The 23,643-nt window shown below is 45.2% G+C and overlaps 1 protein-coding gene across 3 annotated transcripts in view; it reads right to left on the bottom strand.

Annotated features, from left to right (window-relative positions):
• Positions 1 to 23,643, bottom strand: part of LOC145351945 (dihydropyrimidinase-related protein 3-like) — a 184,497-nt gene that overhangs the window by 34,404 nt on the left and 126,450 nt on the right. For all 3 annotated transcript variants that reach the window (XM_080201755.1, XM_080201756.1, XM_080201757.1), the window contains exon 12: positions 3,109 to 3,288. In XM_080201755.1, coding sequence (XP_080057881.1) covers positions 3,109 to 3,288 — 180 coding nt within the window. The remainder of the gene's footprint in view (positions 1 to 3,108; positions 3,289 to 23,643) is intronic.

Below are 23,643 nucleotides of genomic sequence, written 5' to 3'. Positions count from 1 at the left end.
ACAGCACTGCAGGTGCACCTACACCATATGGACTGCAGCAGTTCAAGTAGGCAGATCATCACCATCTTCTGAAGGGCAATAAGGGATGGGCAACTGGAAGATGGAAGTTGTGTGGTGACACTACCAAGTGGAAATCCAACCCCAGCTGGCAATCCTACAACCTGGCATCATGTGATATTCCTGTATTTGGATACTCCGCTCTTCCAGGAACTTTCTACAGGTGCCAAGAGGCACAATGTGTCCTGCCCTAGCCCAAATCCATTCTCCAACACCAGAAATCAACACTGCAATCCCCTTCTGCCTCTACTAAAGATGTAGGGTGGAATTTTACAAGACTTTTTCTAAGTGTCCAGCCAGTGCGAAAATGGGAGAGTTGCTGATCTGTTTTTCAGGTGAGTTCTCACGCCCAATTTTATGCACTCAGTTTTTGAAAATATGGACTGGACTGTTTCTAGCTGCTAGAGACAGTGGGTGGGGCCTAATTCACCAGACAGCCAGCAGCTCCAATCGAAGCCACAAACTGAATGCGCAGGAAAAGCGAGGGAAAAAAAAAGCTCTGCTGACAGAACTCTCCCAGGCCAGATTCAGCCACCTCCTTCCCCCCACACAGACACCAGACATCTCCCCCAGCATAACTGACCCCCTTACCCTCACCACACCCTCGGCCTCCTTTCAGAGAGCCTATTCATCACCCACTCTGGCCCCGATGGTTGACTGGCATGACCCCCCACCCTGCCATCCTCTTCCCTGCCCCTGATCATCACAGAGGCACAAATTCCACCCCCTTCCATTACCACACCTCCAAGTGCTGACTTGGCTTCCCCTCCATGATGACAAGGCAAACTGCATTCAACTCACTGAAATGCTCTAATGGGTACGTGACTTGCCCAAACTGCCTGCAGCTGATCTGCCCTAACAAGGGAAAACTCCACTAAAAACCCCTAAGAGTGGACAGGCAGGCAGGCAGCGCAGGAAGAAATGGCTTCCAGGAAGACAGCTCCCCGTTTCTCAGATGCTGACCTGGTCAGGCTGCTGGAATCAGTGGAGGCAAAGCAGAACACCTTCTTCCCACTGCAGGCCACCATCCCAGAAGAAGGGATAAAAGCGCGGCCTAGGAGGTGGTGACAGCATGTGTCAGTGCCAGGGCACTGGCCAGGAGAAACTGCTGCAAAAAACTGAATGACCTAATCTGGGCTGCAAGGGTGAGTGTTTAACTTCATCCAGCATCCTTCCCCTAAATGACCCTCAGATCCCCCCCAATCCCCTGCATGCTTCCAACCCTGACCCCCCAAGCACTTCCCTTCTCCCATCCAAGAGTATCACAACCCTTATCCTCTGACGGTCACCTCCTGAAACCCTGCAGAACTCCTGCCATCAGATTTTACATGGTTGCTTCTGACCCCATGGAAGAAGAATATCCATAATCACCAGGAGAGGGTGAAGCCAGGGGGTGGCATGCCGGAAATCCGGGTCCTCACCCACTTTGAGGAGTGGACGCTGGAGCTTACGGGACAGGAGGTGATTCGGACCATTTGCGACAGCACAGTCAGGCTGGAACACAGAAGTAAGCACCTGCAATTTTCCACTTGTTTGAGAAATCTCGAGTAAGTTGCATGCAATCCTTGTACTTAACCTCGTGTCCTGTGTTACAGGAAGCGATGCACCCAGACCATGTGGCATCCCGGCCCCACTACTGCTCCTACCCATCCTGCCCCTGACAGCTCAGAAGACTCCTCAGAGGGAGCGGATGAAGGGATGTCCAAGGCCGTCTCCAGTTTTGTGTCAGCTTCCACCTCGCAACTCACCAACCCACAGACTCTCACATCGGATTAAGTTAGTGGCGAGACTTCGGGGTCAACCTCTGGTGCGTACAATACATTTGCTGACGTACATCGAGTGGAAGGAACATTCAAGGCCTTAGGCTGGCCCCAGGTTACGTGCTGGGCCTCTGCGATCACTTCTCCCTCAGCTGCTGGATATGCAGCAACAGAGCCAGGGAATATAGGAGGGGCTGACAGTAACACTGGGCTGACTCCCTTTCTGACACCTCAGGGATAAAGGGGGTGTTATGGAAGCTGAAATTGAATTAAATTGAACCGGGTCCCTGGAGATGTGAGGCAGCAGTGCTAACCACTGTGCCACCATACCACTCATAAAAAGCTGGGTTTACCTGCAGGAATTAGCAAAGCATTGGGAGATTCACAGGTATTTTCAGGATCTAAACTGGCAGATGAAATTCTCAGAGGGCACCAACTGTGTGGTCACTATTGGAGGAACTACACTTGAACCAATACACTTTAAGACTGAGCATTGAACTTGCATCATTTACTTAGTGCATCACCCAACACATTCCTAATGTTGCCATGACCAGCATTTCATACTCAATGTTAGTCAACCCCAAGTCACGCCAGACATAACACAAATCTGCAAAGACAAGAGCTGCCACGGTCCTGCAGGGTTTCCCCATGGTTTGAGCAGAAGCATGACAACGTTTAAGCACTGACCTTTATGTTGACTCAGCAACAACAGCTTGCAATTGTATGGCACCTTTAACCTAGTGAAATCATTCTTAGGGGTAGCACTGGAGAGTGGCAAAACAAAATCTGATGCTGAGCCATATAATGAGGTTTTAGGATTGGCGACTCAAAGCTGGGTCCAAGGGTGAGGTTTAGTGGAGAGGTAGAGAGAGATGGAGAGCTTTATGAGGGTGGGAAGTCCAGATCCTCAAGTCTCTCAAGCTGAAGGCATAGCAGGCAATGGTGAAGGGAAGCAAATTGTAGAAATGCTCAAACCATGCTCATCCACAGAAGCAGAAAATCCCCTATTGGGTCTGTACCAACTCTCCAAAAGAGCATCTTACCCAGGCCTACGCACTCCCCCAACCCCCATCCCCATAACTCCATGCGTTTACCATGGCCAATCCATCTATTATGACTGTGGGAGGATACTGGAGCACCCGGAGAGAACCGACACAGACACAGGGAGAATGTGCTAACTCCACACAACTTCACCCAAAGCAGGAATCAAACTTGGGCTTCTGGCGCTGTGAGGCAGCAGTGTTAATCACCCCGCCACCCGAGTCACTCACACAGGCATTGGGTGCCTTACCTGTTTCCGTGCCTTGATGCGCTTGTGGACGTAGTCTGAAAACGGCTTGCAGGGAATAAAGCGGCCATTTCCTGGAGTAACGTGCAGGTTTCCATCTTCGAGCACAATCTTCCCCTGACTAATGACAACGACTGGAGCCCCACACAAATCCGTCCCTTCAAAGATGTTGTATTCAGCAGCCTGAGGCACAAATGCAAAAATTAAAGGGAAATTATTAACAATGACATGCATTCATGTCAAGCCTTTTGTAGTTGAATGGACCGTTTAGATCAAATGTGCTAAGCATTTGGTTCAACCTTCTCATTAAAGACAAAACAGCCCACTGGACCAGCATCATCTTCCTAGGGGTTACCACTGACCAGAAGCTGAACGTGACCGGTCTGTATGAATACTATAGCTACAAGAGCAAGTAAGAGACTGGAAAATTTGTGGCAAGTTCTTCATCTCATGATTCTCCAAAGCCAGTCAACCGTCTACAAGGCACAAGTCAGGAGTGTGATGGAATGTTTTCCACTTGCCTGAATGAGTGTAGCTCACAATAACCCTCAAAAAGCTTAACAATATCTAAGGCCAGGCAACTGCTTGATCCATATCCCATTCGCTATCTTAAATATTTACTCCACTCTCCAACGACACACAGTACCTGCAGTGTGTACCGTCCATAAGGTACAGTGCAGCAATTTGCCATGTCTCCTTTGACAGCAACTTCCAAACCCGCAACCTTTACCAACAAGGAGGAGAAGGAAGTAGATGCGTAGAAGCACCACAATCTAAAGTTCCCATCCAAGTTGCTACACTCACTTGACTTGGAAATGTTTTGCTCCTCCGTCAATGATTTGGTCAAAATCATGGAACTCCCTCCCTAATAACACCATGGGTGTACCTCGTGAAATGCAGCAGTTTAAGAAGGTGGATCACCATCAATCAAGGGCAGTTAGGGATGGGTGACAGATGTTGGCCTTGCTAGCAACATTCAGATCCAATGAAAGAACAGATAAAAGGCTTGCGTCCTGAACATGCAAGTCAGGAGGTTGTGAGAAGATGACCACCTCACTCACCCTGCATATTCTTAATAAAACACAGATATCACACGGCTTCCTAGAAAAGACCTGTTAAAATGGCTAAAGCTATGTCTGACTGTCACCCTCGAACAAAATGAGTTTTCTGGCAGGATCAGGGAAACTTATATCTTGTTACAGAGATGACAGCAACATCACTTTTTTTCTCTTTGGTCTCTGTAATAAAAACATTTTTCTGCTTCCCTCTTTTATTGTATGAATGAATGCAAAGGAAGCGATGTTGCAGCCCTCCAGCTGCAGTTTGAGTGTGTGCAAACAAACTTTGAATTCACCGTATCTTGAGTTTGTTGTGGGTTTATTGATAGAAATCTAATCCCATCAAAACTGAGGAGTTGGGAAATATGTCACCACTTATAAAGGAGGAAACAAATCAAAAGCAACTTCCTGTCTACAGCGGTGAGAGGAGAAATTAGTGCTGCTTAAATTAATACCCATTCTGTCCACAACAAGATGGACATGGTTCCCCACTTAATCTCATCAATGTTGGTTTCATTCAGGCTAACAACAGAGCCACAACAATTGGTATGTCACTGAGGTAAGGGAGAGGACTCCGTCAGGGTTCTTACTCCTCATTATCCACAAAGCCTCTGGGAAAATGTCGACATGCACACAGGGTTGGGCACTGCGATGCCCATCACATGGAACTTCCCTGCCCTTGCTCACACCCAGGCTTGTAGTGAAAGTGGCTGGGGAAGAGAACTTCAATTAGGGGAGGGAGGCACCAAGAGGGAGATAAAAAAGATGGTATGCGCGCTGGTATTTTGAAAAACACAGAAAATGCTCCACAGCAGGGCAGATCAGCAAGTACTCAGCAATGACATGTTAGCTGAAACCTTTATCAGAATGAGTTCTGTTTCTAATTAAAGGTCAGCAGTCTAACTGGCACACATTAATTAGCCTGAGCAGTGCTTTTAAGGCAAAAAGAAAATACTTTAAACTAGGCAATAAACTAGAGATTGAAAGTAGCTGTAGGTTCAAAGCTGCTCCCCGCAGCTGGCTAAACACAAATGGTTAACAGAAGCTTGAACAATAATGGGGGACCTCAGCCCTGAGAATTCCCAGCCACATAGCTGATCAGTTACTACGCTAGGGACTGCAGAGCAATCCAGAATCTACGACATCCATTTTGTTTCTCTCAACCCCGAGATGCAATTCCGCAATATCCGTGACAGGCTCAAAACTGAGAGCTGGGCAGAGAGGAATGGTCAGTGACAAAATTAGCTTCCCTGGTGCCGAGTCCGCTTTTTCAAACTGCAAGTGGTATCCTCAAATTCTCAGCAGTAACAACAGGCTTCAAACACAGTTGTACCTCCTCACTTCAGCTGCCCTTTGATTTGATTTATTATTGTCACACGTATTAACATACAGGGAAAAGTATTGTTTCTTGCGTGCTACACAGACAAAGCATATCATTCATAGAGAAGAAAATGAGAGAGTGCAAAATGTGGTGTTACAGTCATAGCTAGGATGTAGCGAAAGATCAACTTAACGCAAGGCTAAGAACTCTAGTCTGAGCCAAGATCGCAGGCAATGGCTAAGTTTATTTATTATTAGTGTCATAAGTAGGTTTACATTAACACTGCAATGAAGTTACTGTGAGAATTTCCCAGCCACCACACTCCAGCACCTATTCAGGTACACTGAGGGAGACTTTATCATGGTCAATGCACCTAACCAGCACATCGTTCGCACTGTGGGATGAAACCAGACACAGGAATATGCAGACTCCACACAGGCAGTGACCCAAGCTAGGAATCAAACCCGGGTCCCTGGCACATAAGAACATAAGAAATAGGAGCAGGAGTAGGCCATCTAGCCCTTCGAGCCTGCCCCGCCATTCAATAAGATCATGGCTGATCTGTCGTGTCTCAGTTCCACATTCCCGCCCTCTCCCCATAACCCTTAATCCCCTCTCTTATCAAAAACCTATCAACCCGCGTCTTAAATATATTTAGCGAGGCAGCCTCCACCACTTCAACGGGCAGAGAATTCCAGAGATTCACCACCCTTTGAGTGAAGAAGTTCCTCCTCAACTCCGTTCTAAACCGCCCCCCCCTTTATCTTGAGGCTGTGCCCTCTAGTCCTACTGTCCTTTCTGAGCGGGAAGAGTCTCTCCACCTCTATCCTATCCATCCCATTCATCATCTTATATGTCTCAATGAGATCTCCCCTCATTCTTCTAAACTCTAACGAGTACAAGCCTAGTTTATTCAGCCTCTCCTCATAACTCAACCCCCTCAACTCTGGTATCAGCCTAGTGAACCTCCTCTGCACTCCCTCCAAGGCCAAAATATCCTTGCGTAAGTACGGCGCCCAAAACTGCACACAGTACTCCAGCTGCGGCCTCACCAATGCCCTATACAGTTGCAGCAAGACCTCCCTACTTTTATATTCAATCCCCCTCGCTATGAAGGCCAGCATCCCATTCGCCTTCCTGACCACCTGCTGCACCTGCAAGCTGGGTTTTTGCGACTCATGCACAAGGACCCGAGGTCCCTCTGCACCGTCGCCTGCTGCAGTTTTTCGCCATGTAAGTAATAGTCCTTGTAATAGCGAGGCAGTAGTGCTAACCATTGTGTCACTGTGTCATCCTGAAGAGGATGGAGCAAAAACAGTTAAGATTGATGTACTTCTTAGCAACCAACCAGGTCCAGTGTCAACATGATTATGAAATCCTCTGAGGCTGCCCTGGCTTGACTTATCTACCCTGGGTTGTGAAGTGGGAGGGGTTTTAAAAATGATAATACAAAACAGAATTGAACTTAACTGTCAAGCTCATGCCAGGAACTGCATCTCAATGGTTACTGTTCATCACTTTTAAGAAGAATAATTAACCAATGAAATAAAACAATTCTACCAGTTGACAGCCATGTCCTTCCTCCGTTTTCTCCTTGTCATTTAATGCAGAGCAGCTAACAGGGTGGGAGAGAGGTCATCTAATGGGGAGGGGGTCAGCATTAAGGCCTTAAGACTGGTTGCATGCTCGAATCGGGCCCATGAAGCAGACAGTAGGACTGCAGGACCCCGCCAGGAACTGATCCACTGCCTACCACTGGGTTAGTGCGGGTGAGCTGAGCTGTGGGTACAATTCATAACTGGCAGCTCACCAACCTTGGGAAAGCAACAAGATTGACTCGGGTGCTGACATGAGTGTCCCAGTTAAGCCCGGGGTCGACTGAACATTGAGGGATGGGGAGCAGGAGCTATCTTGGTGGGAGTCATTCAGGAGGAGGTGAATAATGACCAGCAGTGACTCTGACATAGACCTGCTCAAGCCTTCCTGCCCTAAGCTCAGCAATGAGGTGAGAAAAACTCACCTGTTGGGTGCCAACCTCCAGTGACCCTTTTAAGAATAGTTGGTATGGCGACTAAATGAGTGTGAAAGTTTGACCAGAGCATGTATGGCACGGCTGGTGGTCACTCGCAGTCCAATTTGATAAAGGGGCCTCGAATAGACATTAGGCACCCCGATTTGCATTTCCAGACAAGCTAGAGGCAGGCTCGCCTCCTGACTTTCCAACTGGCTGGGTGTGAGGGAGGTGAGTGGGTGAGGCCATCACCACCGCACAAAATTCCAGCATTGGCCTTCTAGGTTGAACATTGAGCACATCCATCACAAATGCCTTGAGCCACTCCCAAGACTTAAATACAGAGGCTGTTAAAATAAACTCCCCCCTTCCCCGGCACCATTAAAAGAAAATGCCTCAGGACTTAAAAGCTCAGAAATTGCAAGGAAACAACATAAAAACATTAATGGGATCCCCCCCGGAAGGGCTGTAAAAGTATTACAGATGAGGGGTTACTTCCATCAGATTAACCTCTCCTCATTCTCCCCCAGATACTAATGGCCTTGCTCTGTGCGTCCAGCATATTTTTGTGTGTTTTCGCATTTACGAGCCTTCACATGGTATCTGGCATTACTCAAAGCCAAAAAAAAATGGATCAAAGGAGGAAATGAATGCTTGGTTTGGTAAATGTGCTAAGTTTAGCTACACAGACCAGATTCAGGACTAACCCCTCCTTGAATCAAGTGCAAGCTCTGTGAGCTGGAATTGGGATGAGCAGGGGGCACTTCATGTTCCAAAACCCCTGACTACTTCCCAGCAACGGATGCTGGAAAAACAAAGCGGGAGGTAAGCTAGGCCTCAGCTGAGAATGCTGCAGAGCTTCCAACATTTACTGGCAACGCTCATTGAAAGAACATCCAACCATCTGTGGAAGTCGACCCCAGGAAATTTCAGATTCAGAAAGGGGACCTTTATTGCCATTCATTGATGGAATGTGGGTAGTGTTGGCTGGGCCAGCATTTATTTTCCATCCCTAATTGCCTTTGAACTAAGTTGTTATTTCAGAAGGACTTCTTTTTTTAAAGACCCAACCCTGATAGATGCAGGGAATTGTTTCTATTGGCAGATGAAACTAGAAGTAGGGGGCATAACCTCAAAATAAGGGGAAGCGGATTTAGGTCTGAGTTGAGGAGGAACTTCTTCACACAAAGGGTTGTGAATCTGTGGAATTCCCTGTCCAGTGAAGCAGCTGAGGCTACCTCATTGAATGTTTTTAAGGCAAGGATAGATACATTTTTGAACAGTGGAGGAACTAAGGGTGCTGATGAGCGAGCAGATAAGTGGAGCTGAGTCCACAAAAAGATCAGCCATTATCTTATTGGGTGGCAGAGCAGGCTCAAGGGGCCAAATGGCCTACTCCTGCTCTTAGTTCTTATGACATTGTTGTGGATCTGGAGTCACATGTGGGCCGGACCAGGTAAAGATGACAGATTTTCTTCCCTCAATTAGCGAACCAGAGGGGTTCTGACAATGGCTTCCATGCTGATCAATATACTTTTAATTCCAGATTTTTATTGGATTCAAATTTCACCACCTACTGTGGTGAGATGCAAACCTGAGTCTAGAGTATTACTTTGTGTCTTTGAATTACTGGTCGAGTGCAATACCACTACACCACCACCTTCCCACTGAACAGGGAGTACGGATTCATCTTTTCCTGCCCTCCAGTGAAGGTGTTGCCATCCTGGGATGAAGTGAACAATTAGGCCGAAACTGTGGCTTTTTTTTTAATGTTAAACTCCAGAGCCTTTTAGCGTTTCCCTCAGCACTTGTTAACTGGGTCAGACTCTGTGCTGCTGGCTTCCCGACAGCTTCTTGGGAAAATGGCTGGGTTCTGGACGCTGTGATTTACGAGACTGGCTGAAAGAGAGATGCAAAAATGAAATCTGTGTCTCAGCACAGCTGGTGAGACAGATAAGTGGAATTGAAAATTGCTACGGAAAAGGAGATGATGGTGGAGAGGGTATAATAAAACAAAATTTAAAAAGAAAAATCACAGGAACGTGGCTGGATTGCTACTCATAAAATTTAATCGTCGCCTTCTTCCAGTTAAGAGCAAGCTCTGCCCTTTGTGCAGAACAGGCCTCAAAATCTGTGCTGACCATATAATTGTTCCAATCATGTCCTCTCTCTCTCACAGCTGAAAGGCTTGTTGCCTGGCAACCACTGGTTTCATCTCAGTGCCACTGCTGCAAGCGTCAGGCATGGGAGTAATTTATAACGGGAATCGATTGGGAAAGAAGTAAGAGTGTTTAAAAAGCCATGGGCAAGTAACAGGAGTTATCAAGTGAGTTTAGAGTGTTGAGATGATGGGAGGGTGGGGAGGAATTCATACATATACTTCCATCATTGACTCAGTTGGCACCAGCACCTCAGGTAGGAATGGAGAAAGCTGCCGAAACATTGTCCAGAGACACAGCCGTAGCTGATGAATCACTGATGTACGAATGAGACAAGTGCAGCTGGCAAGGATGCCAAGAGCCAAGAGACGATTCCCTGTGCCAACGGCACTGTATCCCAAAGAAATACGCTGCACAAGAATTTTGTATTCTCCAGAAAGTTAGACAGTTCAGTGCATTGGAACGGAGCCACTGCTTCCTTTACTTAGATCACAGTTAAAGGGATACTCCCTTCAAGGCAAAACATGATGGGGAGGTGGTGATAATATTGCTGAACTAGTAATCCAGTAGGCCGAAGCTAAGATTCTAGGGACGCAGGTTCAAATCCCACAATGGCAGCTGGTGGAATTTCAAATCAATTCGTAAACCTAAAAAATAAAATTACTCTCAATAACGACGACTATAGAATCACAGAATCCTACAGTGCAGAAGGAGGCCATTCAGCCCATCGAGTCTGCACACAATCCCACCTAGGCCCCATCCCATTAATCCCATGCATTTACCCAGCTAGTCCCCTTGATACTAAGCAGCAATTTAGCATGGCCAATCCACCTAACCCACACATCTTTGAACAGTGGGGGGAAACCCATGAGATATCATTGAAAGAAATCTGTTATCCTAACTTGGTCTGGCCTATGTGAGACTCCAGATCTACAGCAATGTGGTTTAAGTGCCCTCTAAAATGGTCTAGCATTAACTCAAGTTCAAGGATAATTCGTTGGGCAACAAACACTGACCATGTCGGAGATGGCCAAGACTCATGAAAGAATAAAGAAAAAAAAAATATCACCCCACTCCAACACTCCTCTCCCCCCATAAATTCTCTGATTAGATAAAGGAAAGCTACATCTCACTGAATTGTTCCATATTCCCCCAACATAACAAACCTAAATCCTCACTCCACTTCAGTGTCATCCTAAACAACGGCTGCTGCCCTTAGCCAGTGTACCAGCACCCTTTTTACTTCATTGTTAAGACATTATTACCTGCAGATTATTCCAATGCCCCTTTCCACCGGTCTCCCACTTTGCACCATCCATAAAATTGAACTCATCGGAAAATCTGCTGTTAAAAGTTCTCCCTAACGCCCGTTCGTACATCGTCCCTGCATTTGTTGACCTAGTGACTCCCGGCAACATCGCATAAGAATCATGGCAAATAGTTCCAGTTGATGGATCATGCCCAGATGACTTAGTCAATAGGTTAGTGGCTTTGGAACCAGGCTGAGACTCATGGCAGTTCAACGTGGAAAGTCATGAATTTTATGGCATAACTCGTTCTGGGAAAATAAATTTTATTTGGTGTTATATAGTAAATCCTTCCTACTAAGTCCCCCATCTGCCATTCCATCTTCAGCATTTCTAGTGAGTCCTATCATATTCCCAGGAGGAAAAGAATATACAGTATGTCAGGCAGCACTTTATTCCAGATGGAGGTCTGCTGGGATTCTGTGTCACTGAGGCAGGTGCATACAGCTCTCTTTTCACCCCAATGAACAGACTGTTACCAGGGGCCTTCTGACAATTAGAGAGTATTGATCACGGTCTAATAAACTCACTCCCCATCAGACATTGCTTCAGGTCATTGCTGGATTAAAGCGAGAGGTGGAATACTGCTGTACTGCGGCGGCACAGTGGTTAGCACTGCTACCTCACAGCGCCAGGGACCCAGGTTCAATTCCAACCTCAGGTGACATGGAGTTTACACATTCTCACTATGTCTGCATGGGTTTCCTTTGGGTACTCCGGTTTCCCCTCACAGTCCAAAGGTGTGAAGGTTAGGTGGTTTGGCGATGGTAAATTGCCCCTTAGTGTCCAAAGATGTGCAGGTTAGATGGATTAACTATGGTAAATGTGTGTGGATATGGGGATAGGGCCTCAGTAAGATACTCTGTCAGTGAGTCAGTGCAGACTCAATGGGCCGATTGGCCTCCTTCTGTACAATAGGGATTTGATGATCCGATCAGAGTGGGAAAACGAGGCTGGCGCCTACTGCCGATGAGTTAGAATGGTATTCAGTTTGCAATCATGGCTAAGAGCTTAACTCCACACAGCTCAGAAGAGTTCCAAGCAGAATATCATTCTAGCTGGTCCTGCCTGAGAACAAGATCAGCTACAAAGATGGCTGCCATACAATACTGAAAATATCAAAGGTGTGCAGTGGGGAGCATTGTGTTCCTCTGAGGCCTCATCTGCAGGGGAGCTTTACTGTGCTCTATCCAACACGAATGCTTGCAGTCTCTCTGCGATCAACTCATGAATGACCAAGTGCTCAGTTACTTTGTCCTTGATGCTCTCTTCGTATCCCTGATGAAGTTCTAACTGAGCATTGCCCAAGAGTTGAACCTGGGACTTATTATTTTTCTTAACTGCATTGCTCAATGTCACTGCATGGTTCATTATCCATTGAGCCATCATGGGATATACACCTCACTGCATCGCAGCAGCGAGCAGGTCAGATCAGAAATTCGATTTTTCACTCTGTGCTGAGTTAGGTCATCCCAAGACGTGATAGAGATGATGGGGGGAGAGGGGGGTACTGGAAGTGGAAGACGTCTGAAATAATCATAAAACTGCAAACCTTGGTCAGTCTTGCTCAAAGGTAATTTTGTGTGAAGTGACATGGGGGCAAGGTACAGGTACTGGACCCGGGAAACTCAGGGCCATACACGTACCAGATAGTGGGATTTTCTCAACTTTGGCTCCTGTAGGGGGAGGGAACTGTCAATCGTTTTTTTCACCATCCTGTGTCTTATTGAGTGCTGTTTAAGTAATTTAACATGTTTACTCCCTCTCCATGGTTGCTCACTATCTTTTCTCCTGTTTTTCAACTGTATTGAAATAAAAAAGTAAATTGTTGTAGATCATAGAATCCCTATAGTGCAGAAGGAGGCCATTCCATCCATCGAGTCTGCACCAATAACAATCCCACCCAGGCCCTATCCCCATATTTACCCCACCAATCCCTCAAATTTATGCATCCCAGGATACTAAGAGGCAATTTAGCATGGCCAATCAACATAACCCACACGTCTTCAGACTGTGAAAGTCTGAAATTTTTTGTTCCTATTTCTTATTTTTGTGTTAATCCTTTTACGGGATATAAACATCACTGGCTTGGCCAGCATTTATTGTCCATCCTTAACTACCCTTCATTTCAGAGGGCATCTGAGAGTCAAACATATTGCTGTGTGTATGGAGGCACATGTAGGCCAGACCAGTTAAGGTTGACAGGTTTCCTTCCTTGAAGGATATTGTTGAATAAAATTGGCATTTAAGACAAGCAGCGTAGCCTTTCAATTCTAGATTTTTATTGAACTCAAATTTCACCATCTCCCGTGATGAGATTTGAACGCGTGTCCCCAGAATATTACCCTGGGCCTCTGGATAATTAGTCCAGTGATAATCCCACTGCTCCCCACTATATACATTTTAAAATTTATATCATTTCTCATAATCATCAGCTCTGCTGAACATTAGACCTAAAAGTCATGGCCTGTTTGACTCCATGAACAGCTGTTGACTGATCTGTGTACTTAAAAAATGCCATGTTCTGGATTTTGGGACACCAGCTAAAGGGTCCAGTACTTGTCCCATATCAACGGGAGATGCAGCAGTTGCTAAAGCACAACGTGAGGAGTTATTTTACAATTCTCAAGGTAGAATTATAAGTAAAGAACCCAAAAAAGGCCACACACCAACTTAGTGAGGAGTCAACAGGAATATTAATGTTAAATATTTAGATATTGTATTTAACAATGCAGCTACAGGCAACAAAAAATCCATGTAAACTGTTCACAGAAACCCACTCCTACTGGCTCTGACTTTATCTGAGACACAAGCAAAAAAATAACTGCAGCTGAAAAATGGCTCCATTCCAGGGATAACAAAATGGAGTTGAAGTGTCCTTTGATTGAGTGTTATTTGAAGGAGGTCAGGGTTTGCTGATTACAGTCACTCAGACCTCAGCAGTAGTTGGCAGCACTTCAGAGAGCCACAGGTTTTCATTTTATGTGAATCAGAAATGCCATCTTTCTATTGCTGGCCTGATTTAGCACAGAATGCCTTTTTTAAAATCGTACAGCGATGTTAATCCAAGGTCCTGCTCAGGTGGAGGCAAAAGATTCCTTGGCACTGGTTCAAAGAACAGCAGGTGAGTTCTCCCCAGTGTCTTGGCCAATACTTACTCCTTGATGCACATCATTGAAACAGACCGTCCAAATATTGTTTTCGGAGGCTTGCTGTGTATCAACTGGATGCTCAATTTCCGACATTACACAAACAATACTTTTCACTGTATACTAATACATATGACAGTAATAAATCGAATCAAATCAAAACAACATCCACACTTCTTATGTCCGTCAGCACGGTGGCACATTGGTTAGCACTGCTGCTTCACAGTGCTAGGGACCTGGGTTCAATTCCTGGCTTGGGTCACTGTCTGAGGAGACTCTGCACCTTCTCCCCATGTCTGCGTGGGTTTCCTCCCACAGTCTGAAAGACATGCTGGTTAGGCATATCGACCACACGAAATTCTCCCTCAGTGTACCTGAACAGATGTCAGTGTGTGGTGACTGGGGGATTTTCACAGTAACTTGCAGTGTTAATGCAAGTCTACTTGTGAAACTAATAAACAAACTTAAGTGCCATGGGATGTCCCCCATGTAGGCCAAGAAAGGTGCTACATAAATGCAAATTCTTTCTTTCCTTCCAAATAGTGCTGTGTCTAACGAGCGCAAAAGCATTCACACTGAGGATGTCTGGGCACAATTTCTAAAGGACAGATTACCAAAGCTAATAAACAATGTGCGATTCTGAAAATGCTAAATGCATGTAAAACACTAAGTTAGCCTCAGGAGGTGTATTGTGTCCATCTCGGGCACCATACTTGGGAAGGACAAGTAAATGTCAGAGAGGGTATGGAAGAGATCAATCAGAATGGTTTAAGGGATGAGGGATTTCAATTATCTGCGGCTGTTTTCCAGGCAGTGGGGAAAGCTAACAGGAGATTTGATGGTGTCACAAACAGTTTTGAAAAAGTAATAATGAGAAACTTTTCCCAATGGCTGATGGTTCGATAACCAGAGGACACAGGTGATCTATAAAATAACCATTGAGGAAATAAATACACAAGACAAAACAAATAGTCAGGATTTGGAATGTACTGCCCAATAGGGTGATGGATCCAGATTCAATAGGATTTTTCAAAAGGAAATTGGATAAATACTTGAGGAAAATTGTAGGGATGTGGACACAGAAGCAAGAAGTGGGAGAAACTACATACTGTTCTATGAAAGAAGCAAGCCCTGATTCAAATGGGATGATGAATGGGATGGATAGGATAGAGGTGGAGAGGCTCTTCCCGCTCAGAAAGGACAGTAGGACTAGAAGCAACAGCCTCAGGATAAAGGGGGGGGCGGTTGAGAACGGAGTTGAGGAGGAACTTCTTCACTCAAAGGGTGGTGAATCTCTGCCCGTTGAAGTGGTGGAGGCTGCCTCACTAAATATTTTTAAGACGCGGGTTGATAGGTTTTTGATAGGCAAGGGGATTAAGGGTTATGGGGAGAGGGCGGGGATGTGGAACTGAGACACGACAGATCAGCCATGATCTTATTGAATGGCGGGGCAGGCTTGAGGGGCTAGATAGCCTACTCCTGCTCCTATTTCTTATGTTCTTATGTTCAAATGGCATCTTACACTGCTATACCATTACATGACTCTTCATGACCCAGGCAGAAATTCTGGCTTCAAGTAGATCACAGAACTCCATAAAGAAGAGAGACAGGTTTCCAAAAGTCTTTTACTGGGAGACAGTAATGATCCCTCAGTGAGGAGACCCTGAGGCACAGACTGATGTTTCTGAAGTGGGACTTGAACCTATAATGACGTGCATAGACAGCTGGGATCAAGTGAATCCTTTGAAGAGTATAGCGGGTGTAGGAGTAGAGTTAAGAGAGAAATCAGAAGACACAAAGGGAACACGAGACTGTTTTGGCAGATAAGGCAAAGGAGATTCCAAAGAGCTTTTACAAATACATAAACGCCAAAAGAGGGAGAGAGTAGGGCCTGTTAAGGATCAACAAGGTCAACTGTGTGTTGATCCACAAGAGATGGATGAAATCTAAATGAATATTTCTGATCAGTATTTACTGTTGAGGAAACTATGGCTGTTAGGGAACTTGGGGAAATAAATAGTCATTAACACTGGTCCTAGCATTAAATTGCTGCAGAACAGCTGTTGAGATTGTGGGTAGGTACGCCCCCCTACCACCCCCCGCCCTGGCCCCCCATCATTAGCTTCTTAGCCAGTGGGGGGGGTAGTTACCACAGCACCCTGTAAAATCAAGCCCTAAAGGCTCACATTTGGGTAGCAGCTGCCTGTTTGAGATAACTGGCAAGGGCCAGCATCCAAATACAACTTCCAGGTCAGCCAAAATTTTTGGAAGCAGGAGAGAGAAAGGGGTAGTACGCCCTCAAACAATTGCACAGCAATCAGTAACATGCAATGCAGAGAACAAACAGACTGCATACAAGCAATATTCCCCATGAGACATGCACACGCACCATTGCACATCAATCTTAAAGTAAGGTAAGGAACTTCTATTGCAACTACAGGGCATTAGTGAGACCGCACCTGGGGTACGGTGCACAGTTTTGGCCCCCTTATTTGAGGAAAGATGTAGTGGCATTGGAGGCAGTTCAGAGGAGGTTCACTGGATTGTTTCCAGAGATGATGTGTTTGTCATATGAAGAGAGATTGAACAGTTTAGGCCTATCTTCTCTAGAATTTAGAAGAATGGCGGGGGATCAAATTGAGGTATTCAAGATGATAAAGTAAATTTGGGGCAAATGCTTCCTCTTATGGGGCATTCTAGGATGAGAGAGCGTAGTCTTAGGATAAGGGGTAACAAATTTAATACAGTAAAAAGCCAGAACTCTCCATTCACCTGACGAAGAGGGAAACCTCGAAAGCTAGTGAGTTTACTATCAAATAAATCGGTTGGACTTAAACCGGGTGTTGTCAGACTTCTTACTGTGTTTACCCCAGTCCAATGCCGGCATATCCACATCATAACAAATTTAAAACAGAGTTGAGGGGAAACAAATTCGCCCAAAGGGTTGTGAATCTACCCCAAAGTATGGTGGATGCTGAGATAGTGAGTAAATAGGAGGAGTTGGACAGATTTTTTAATTGGTAATGGGTTGAAGGGTTATGCTGAGAAGGCAGGAAAATGGGGATGAGGAGCCTATAACCACGATCGAATGGCGGAATTGACTCGATGGGCTGAATGCTGCTCCTACATCTTACGAACTTAAAGGGACTGCACAGTGCAGGTCGCGCTCAGTCACAAGGAAAATTGAGAGGCAGTGGGAGGGTAAAAGTAACAAAGAAGCTGGTTCAGGTTATTTTTGGATGTTTTTACTGACAAAAAAAAATTTAACTAACAATATCTTTCCATGAAAGTGCCTGACAGATGTGTAGGACTCAAGTGACGGTGAAAAGTAAGGATGGCCATTTACAAGGCCATGTCTGCCGTTAAGCAACATTGAATGCCGAGTTAGCTTCTCCATCTATCGGAAACCCCCTGATTCCTGTTTATTTGACGAATGTCTGTTTTCGTTGCCAGGTTTCAAACCCTAAAGAAATTTAAAATGAAGAGTCTCACTTGGACTGTGTGTTCACAATAAGCCAATGAAGTCGTGAACCAAAAGTGCAACCACAGGCACGGAACGTAGCTAAAAACTGGCCATTTCCACAGATCACTTTTAACTATGAACTGAAGAAAATTTATGGACTTCTTTGTTTCTTCCTAGGAAATGAGATGGTGGTATTTCCTGTCAGGGTGGGCACTGGTTCAAGTATATTAAATGTAGATTTGATTTGATCATTCTTGAAGAGGAGACTGGTTGGGCCAAATTCTGGTAAATCGCCATGTTTACACAGACAGGCACAATGCTCCCTGAAGTCAAGGCTCTAATTAGCATTTCATGTCAAATGCACATCATTTGATACAGAGAGACGTAACTTTAGACAACACTCAGAATTCTGCAGTTGCCAGTCTCAACCTCTGCCTGCAAACGTACACATACACACACACAAACAGATGAACACACGAAGTGCTCGAGTTGCCATATAATGGATGGTGCTGTAGCCCACTGGTATAAGTTTTCAGATTACAAAGGCCTTGTAGTTTTGTAGTTTTATTCCCATGATTCTCAATTACTGGCATTTTTTTTAAAAAAAATTCTGCTCTGCTGTCAAGTAAACAATCTTTCAGCCAAATACACAACCCTGAACTCTCCTCCCAAACTGCTTTATCTTGTGACCCATCATCCTGCCTTGGAAACCCTGCTTATAACCTTGACCTCAGTGTCTCTCTCTTTCTCTGAGCCTCCAGGTCTCCCTGTTGGGTACAGATCGCCTTGTCGAGCTTGGAAACTTAACTACATGAGACCCGCTACCTAAATGCTTCCAGTGACTTAAATTGCCTAAATCCCCAAATGGCCCCTCCTGGATTGATCATGTTTTAAAGGGACACGTTCTTTCATGAAAAGCCTTTTATTTCCATTTACTTACAGACTTAGCAAAATATAATAAAATGTATTAAAAGGCAAGAGTTGTATCGGTTGACTAAAATGGGGCACGTACTCTCCTTTCACCAAAACAAAAGGGGTTTGTGGGAACATTATCCCCTTTTTCTTTAAAAAATGAATTAAAGGCCACACCCCGTTAAACAAAAAAGTACAACAGGAGTAACACACAGCTGGAATGCCCCAGGGTTCACAACAGATGGGCCTCATCCAAGGTAGGGCTAAACAGAAAGCCTGTCGGAAAGAGCGAAAAAAAAATCGTCAGGGTCAGGTAACTGCGACCCATTAATGAAGTGCTAGGTTGAGCAGCGGTGGAGGGTCCAAGCTACAGGAAACACGAGAGTCAGCAACAGCTCATCAATTGTGTTAGGAAAAAGAGGGGAAGATTAATCATTGATTTACAGTCACGAGAGCTGCAGAGCTCTGCAGGCAGGTAGAGCAAACACTTCTTAGCTGCCTGAAAAAAAAATGCAAGGATCTCCTCAGCATTCCCCACCCCCATTTCCAAGTGGCAAACATCTCCCTTTAATCTCAAGTCATTTTCCAATAAATGCCCCCTTTAGCCCCTTCCTCCCTCCAACTTGGTTGCCAGCTGAGAGCTCACTGATATTTGGAGTTGAGGGATGAGAAGAAAGATTAAACTGAGCTCCTGTCTGCAGGAGAGAAATAAAATAGGACCTGTCAACAAATGGCAGAGATTTAGTGGCTCCTGACAGAATGGGCATGATAGAGGGAGGAGGAACCAAGAGAATTGAGGCAGCATGGGGCACAGTGGTCAGCACTGCTGTCTCACAGCGCCAGGAACCTGCGTTCGATTCCCGGCTTGCGTCACTGTGCGTGTTTCCTCCAGGTGCTCCTGTTTCCTCCCACAATCCAAAGATGTCTAGGGTTATGGGGATAGGACCTGGGTGGGATTGTGGTCGGTGCAGACTCGATGGGCTGAATGGCCTCCTTCTGCACGGTAGGATTTTATGATTCGCCACACTGTTTTCTGCCACATGGCCCTGTTTCGAAGAGGAGCAGGGGAGATCTCCTGAGGTTACGGGACAAATATTTATTGCTCAGTCAACTAAAACAGATGGTCTGGTTGTTATCACATTGCTGTGTGTGGGAATTTGCTGTGCACTGATTGTGGGCCACGCTTCCCACATTACAATAGTGACCACACTTCCAAAGTATTTCATCAGCTGTGAAATGCTTTGGGATGTCTCGAGGTTGTGAAAGGTGATATATAAATGCACGTCCTTTCTTTCTAAATGTTTTCGATCAACATTTCTCAACCTTTTCCTTTATGTGGACCACCAGATCATCATGAAAAACTTTTATGGACCATAACATATGCAAGCTGTTTTAAACATTTTTTTTTAAAACATAGCTTGCTGGGAAACCTAACAGGGTTTACTGGATGGGCATTAGGAGGACAATGGAAACACTACTGAATCCTTGAGCCACCTTTAAATTCCACTGTGCTCAGACACCCTGCCAACAGCAGGTGGACTTCCCATCTCTCACTAAATTGGGAAAAGTTGTTCTGACGCTGGGAATGGGAAGCCAGTGCTCCTGACTGACTTTCCTTCCTTTCCCACTGTCACACCTGCTCTGCTGGGGTCAATTAAACTGTGGATATGCCAGGATGTCAGAACTAAATGGCCAGCCTGCTTTTATTTTTCTCCTTTTGGCCAGAAGATTGGACACATGGTTTCACAAATTAGCTTGTTGGCCATTTCTCTCGATTCCTCTCAAATGGTATTTGTGGATCCCTCTGAGCCTTTCCTCCTTTCATTTGTTGCCCATGCGCTTCTTCCCATCTCTCCAAATTTTGCTCACTCAGCTTCATGGTCTCCATCCACCTTAATCAATCCTGTAACAAACTGAAGAGATTAGGACTCTCCCATTCGGGCAGCAAAGTAGACATTCATTCTGCAGGCCCTGTCCAATTTTGTTGGACAATGAAGTTGTGAATGTAAAGACGGTTTTCCACTTGGGGGTTTAATTTCCATCCCCACTGAAGTCAATGGAAAAGAAAGTTGAGCAGAGTGCAAATCCAAAGGGTTTCTTTGGAAGGGAGTGAACCCAGACACAGTGAATGGTCTTTTGCTTGTTATATTTACACTGCGATCCTCAACGCCTGCTCAGCAAGAGGAAGGGATGTCGGTGCTGGACAATAGGGCTGCCTCTTCTCAGAATCCAGCCTGTGCAGCATCAGAAGTATCCCCTAATTTGGCCCCAACCATATATCTTGACCCTAGTCTATAGACCCCATCTATGCAACAGTTCCTACTAGACTTCCAATGGCACTTGAGTGTGAGGTTGCCAGCTCAGCACCAGTAAGGGATGAACTGTGCCCATCTACAGGTGAGTTGGCATCATGGAAAGGCTCACTGCGCAATGCTTTCACCAGCTCAAGGGCATCCAAAATATTTTACAGCCAGTTAAATGCAAGGAATGGACTCGCTTCCAGTAGGATCTAGGCTGAGCCATGCAGTTCCCTAAATCATTTTAGAAACTTGAGGAAGAGAGATATTCAATCTAGGTCAGAATGGGTGACAGGAGAGCAGGCTACATTCAGCCTCTCAAGATCTGCTACTCAAATAGATCAGCTTTGGTCAGTTGCTTAACACAATCTACCTGCCTTGATTCCATGATCCATAATACCTACGCCTAACAAGAATGTTATCATTAAAATCATGTTTCAAAAATGAACAGTCTATCAAAAATGAAATGGCCTAACAAGTTACTCACTTGTAGTAGCGGTGGACAATAAATGTTGGCCTTTGCCTGTGATCTTCATGTGCCCAGAACAAATAAACAAAAACAAAATCAGGGTCTTGTTCCAATTTGCCAACTAATCTGGATTTTGGGTAGCATTTAAGAGTCATAAAATATTGTCTGGTTGAACGGAAGCCTGACGGATTGAGGAAAGGAAGAGTAAACTGCCAAAGACTTTGAACGAGTTACACTTGGTCGATACAGGACATTAGATTTCGGAGAAGATAGTCAGAGATTAGTGCACATGGCCATCTCGGAGATACGCTCATGATTCGAGGGGGGGGAAGGAAGTTCACCAAGAAACCACAGAGTAGTCTGCAGAAGTCTTCACACCCCCATGCAGCTGGATACAAGAAGTCAGTGGACAGAATCAAGGCAGTCTTATGGTGAATTTCTTCAATGAATGAGTACGTCAGTGAGGTGGCAGCCAGCTCATGTACACAGAAAAAGGCCCACTATGTATATGAAAAGGTGTTTCGTAAATACAAATGGTAATCACCATTAACTTTAAATTAATAGTGGCTCAGGCGGTTAAAGTCTGTATAAGTTTGACTTGTATTCCCTCAAGGACAGAAGATTCTGTGTTGCTCAGATAAAGAGACACAGTAATACATCAAAGTTTGCTGACGGTACCAAGCTAGCTAGAAGGCAAGCTGTGAGCATGACACAAAGGCTGGGAACTTACGATCTCGTGCAGACGAGATTGTAAAATCCTGCCCGAGGCCAACACAGATTTCCGTTCTGCAAGCCTCGGGGACCGGGGTGGGCAAGGTGGTAAAATTCCAGCCAAAGTATCTGCAAAGAGATATAGACAGGTTAAGTGAGTTGGCAGTGAGACGGCAGATGGAGTATAATGTAGGGAAGTGTGAAGTTATTCAATTTGGTCTTAAAAATTGAAAAACGGAATAGTTTTAAAAGGCGTGAAACTTGCAAGTGTTGAAGTTCAAAGGGATTTTCAGGTGCTCATTAGCAAAGAAAGTGATATATTGGCCTTTATTGCTAGGAGACAGTACAAGAACAAAGAAGTCTTGCTACAATTGTACAGGGTTTTGGTGAATCCACATCTGGAATACTGTGTGCAGTTTTAGATTCTACATTTAAGAAAGGATATATTCTCATTGGAGGTGGTACAGTGAAAATTCATCAAGTTGGTCCCTGGGGTGAGGAGGATTACCTATAAAGAGAAATTGTCCTACGCTGAACAAATTGAATTATTTTTCCCTGGAGTTTAGAAATAGGAGGCGATTTCATTGAAATTGACAAAATTCTGAAGAGGATTTGATAGGATGAACACAGACTGTTTCTGCTCGTCGGGGAATCTAAAATATGGGGGGACACCTCAGGATAAGGTGCCGATGCTTTAGGATTGAGACAAAAAGAAATTATTTCGGTCAGAGAGCTGTAAACCTTTGGAATTCCCTACCCCAGAGGGTTGTAGGTGCTCCATTGTTGAATATACTTAAGTATGGAATAGGCAGACTTTTGAGCTCATCAGGAGTTAAGGAATATGGGAAGCAGATGGAAAAAATGGAGTGGAATCCCAAGATTAGCTATGACTAGTTGAATGGCAGAGCAGGCTCGATGGGCAATACGGCCTACGCTTGCTCTTGTTTCTTGTGTGCTCGATCTGATCAAAGTGTTTAGAAACATGAGGTCTTAATAGAGTAAGTACAGATAAATTACTTCCTCTGATGTGGGAATCCTGAGCAAAGGAATATAATCTTAGCGTCAAGCCATTAAAGACTAGGTGGGAGGCCTTATGGTACAGTGGGCAGTGTCCCAACCACTGAGCTAGTAGCTCTGAGTTTGAGACCTACTACAGGACTTCACTGCCACAGAAAATGTCATTACCATTACGTCGTTCCAACATACCTATAGCAGGTGGTTGGAGCAGTCGAGACTCCTGGTTTGCCATGTTTGATGAGAAGTGGTGCTTCTCAAGCTCTGGTGACCTGTTCCCAGAAAAACTACAGGAAGTGGTGTAAACACATGCTTTGTCTGCCTCGTGTATCATTAGCAGAAGTGAACTCAGGGAGCACTTTTCCCATGCTAAGGATAGTGGACGTCTCTCCTCCAAAGTGCTGTGGAAACACTGGGGGTCAGTTGGAGCTTTTAAGGCTGAGATCAAAAGCGTTTTGTTAGGCAAGGATATTAAGAGATATGGCCCAAAGGTAGGCAAATGGCAATGAGGTGCAGCTCAACTGTGATCTAACTGAATGACGGAACAGGCCCAAAGAACGAAATGACCTAACTTCCTGTTTGTGTATTCCTAGAAAGGCTCGTAACTGAAGCGCTCCCACCATTCCCCTGGAATAGCCAACAGCGGCCAAGTTAGTAAATAGGCTGC

This window comes from Carcharhinus amblyrhynchos, chromosome 13 (genome assembly GCF_965287045.1).
Source record: "Carcharhinus amblyrhynchos chromosome 13, sCarAmb.v2.hapA, whole genome shotgun sequence".
Classification (NCBI taxonomy): domain Eukaryota; kingdom Metazoa; phylum Chordata; class Chondrichthyes; order Carcharhiniformes; family Carcharhinidae; genus Carcharhinus; species Carcharhinus amblyrhynchos.
Note: the sequence above shows the minus strand (reverse complement) of the source record. Positions and strands in the feature narration are given on the sequence as shown.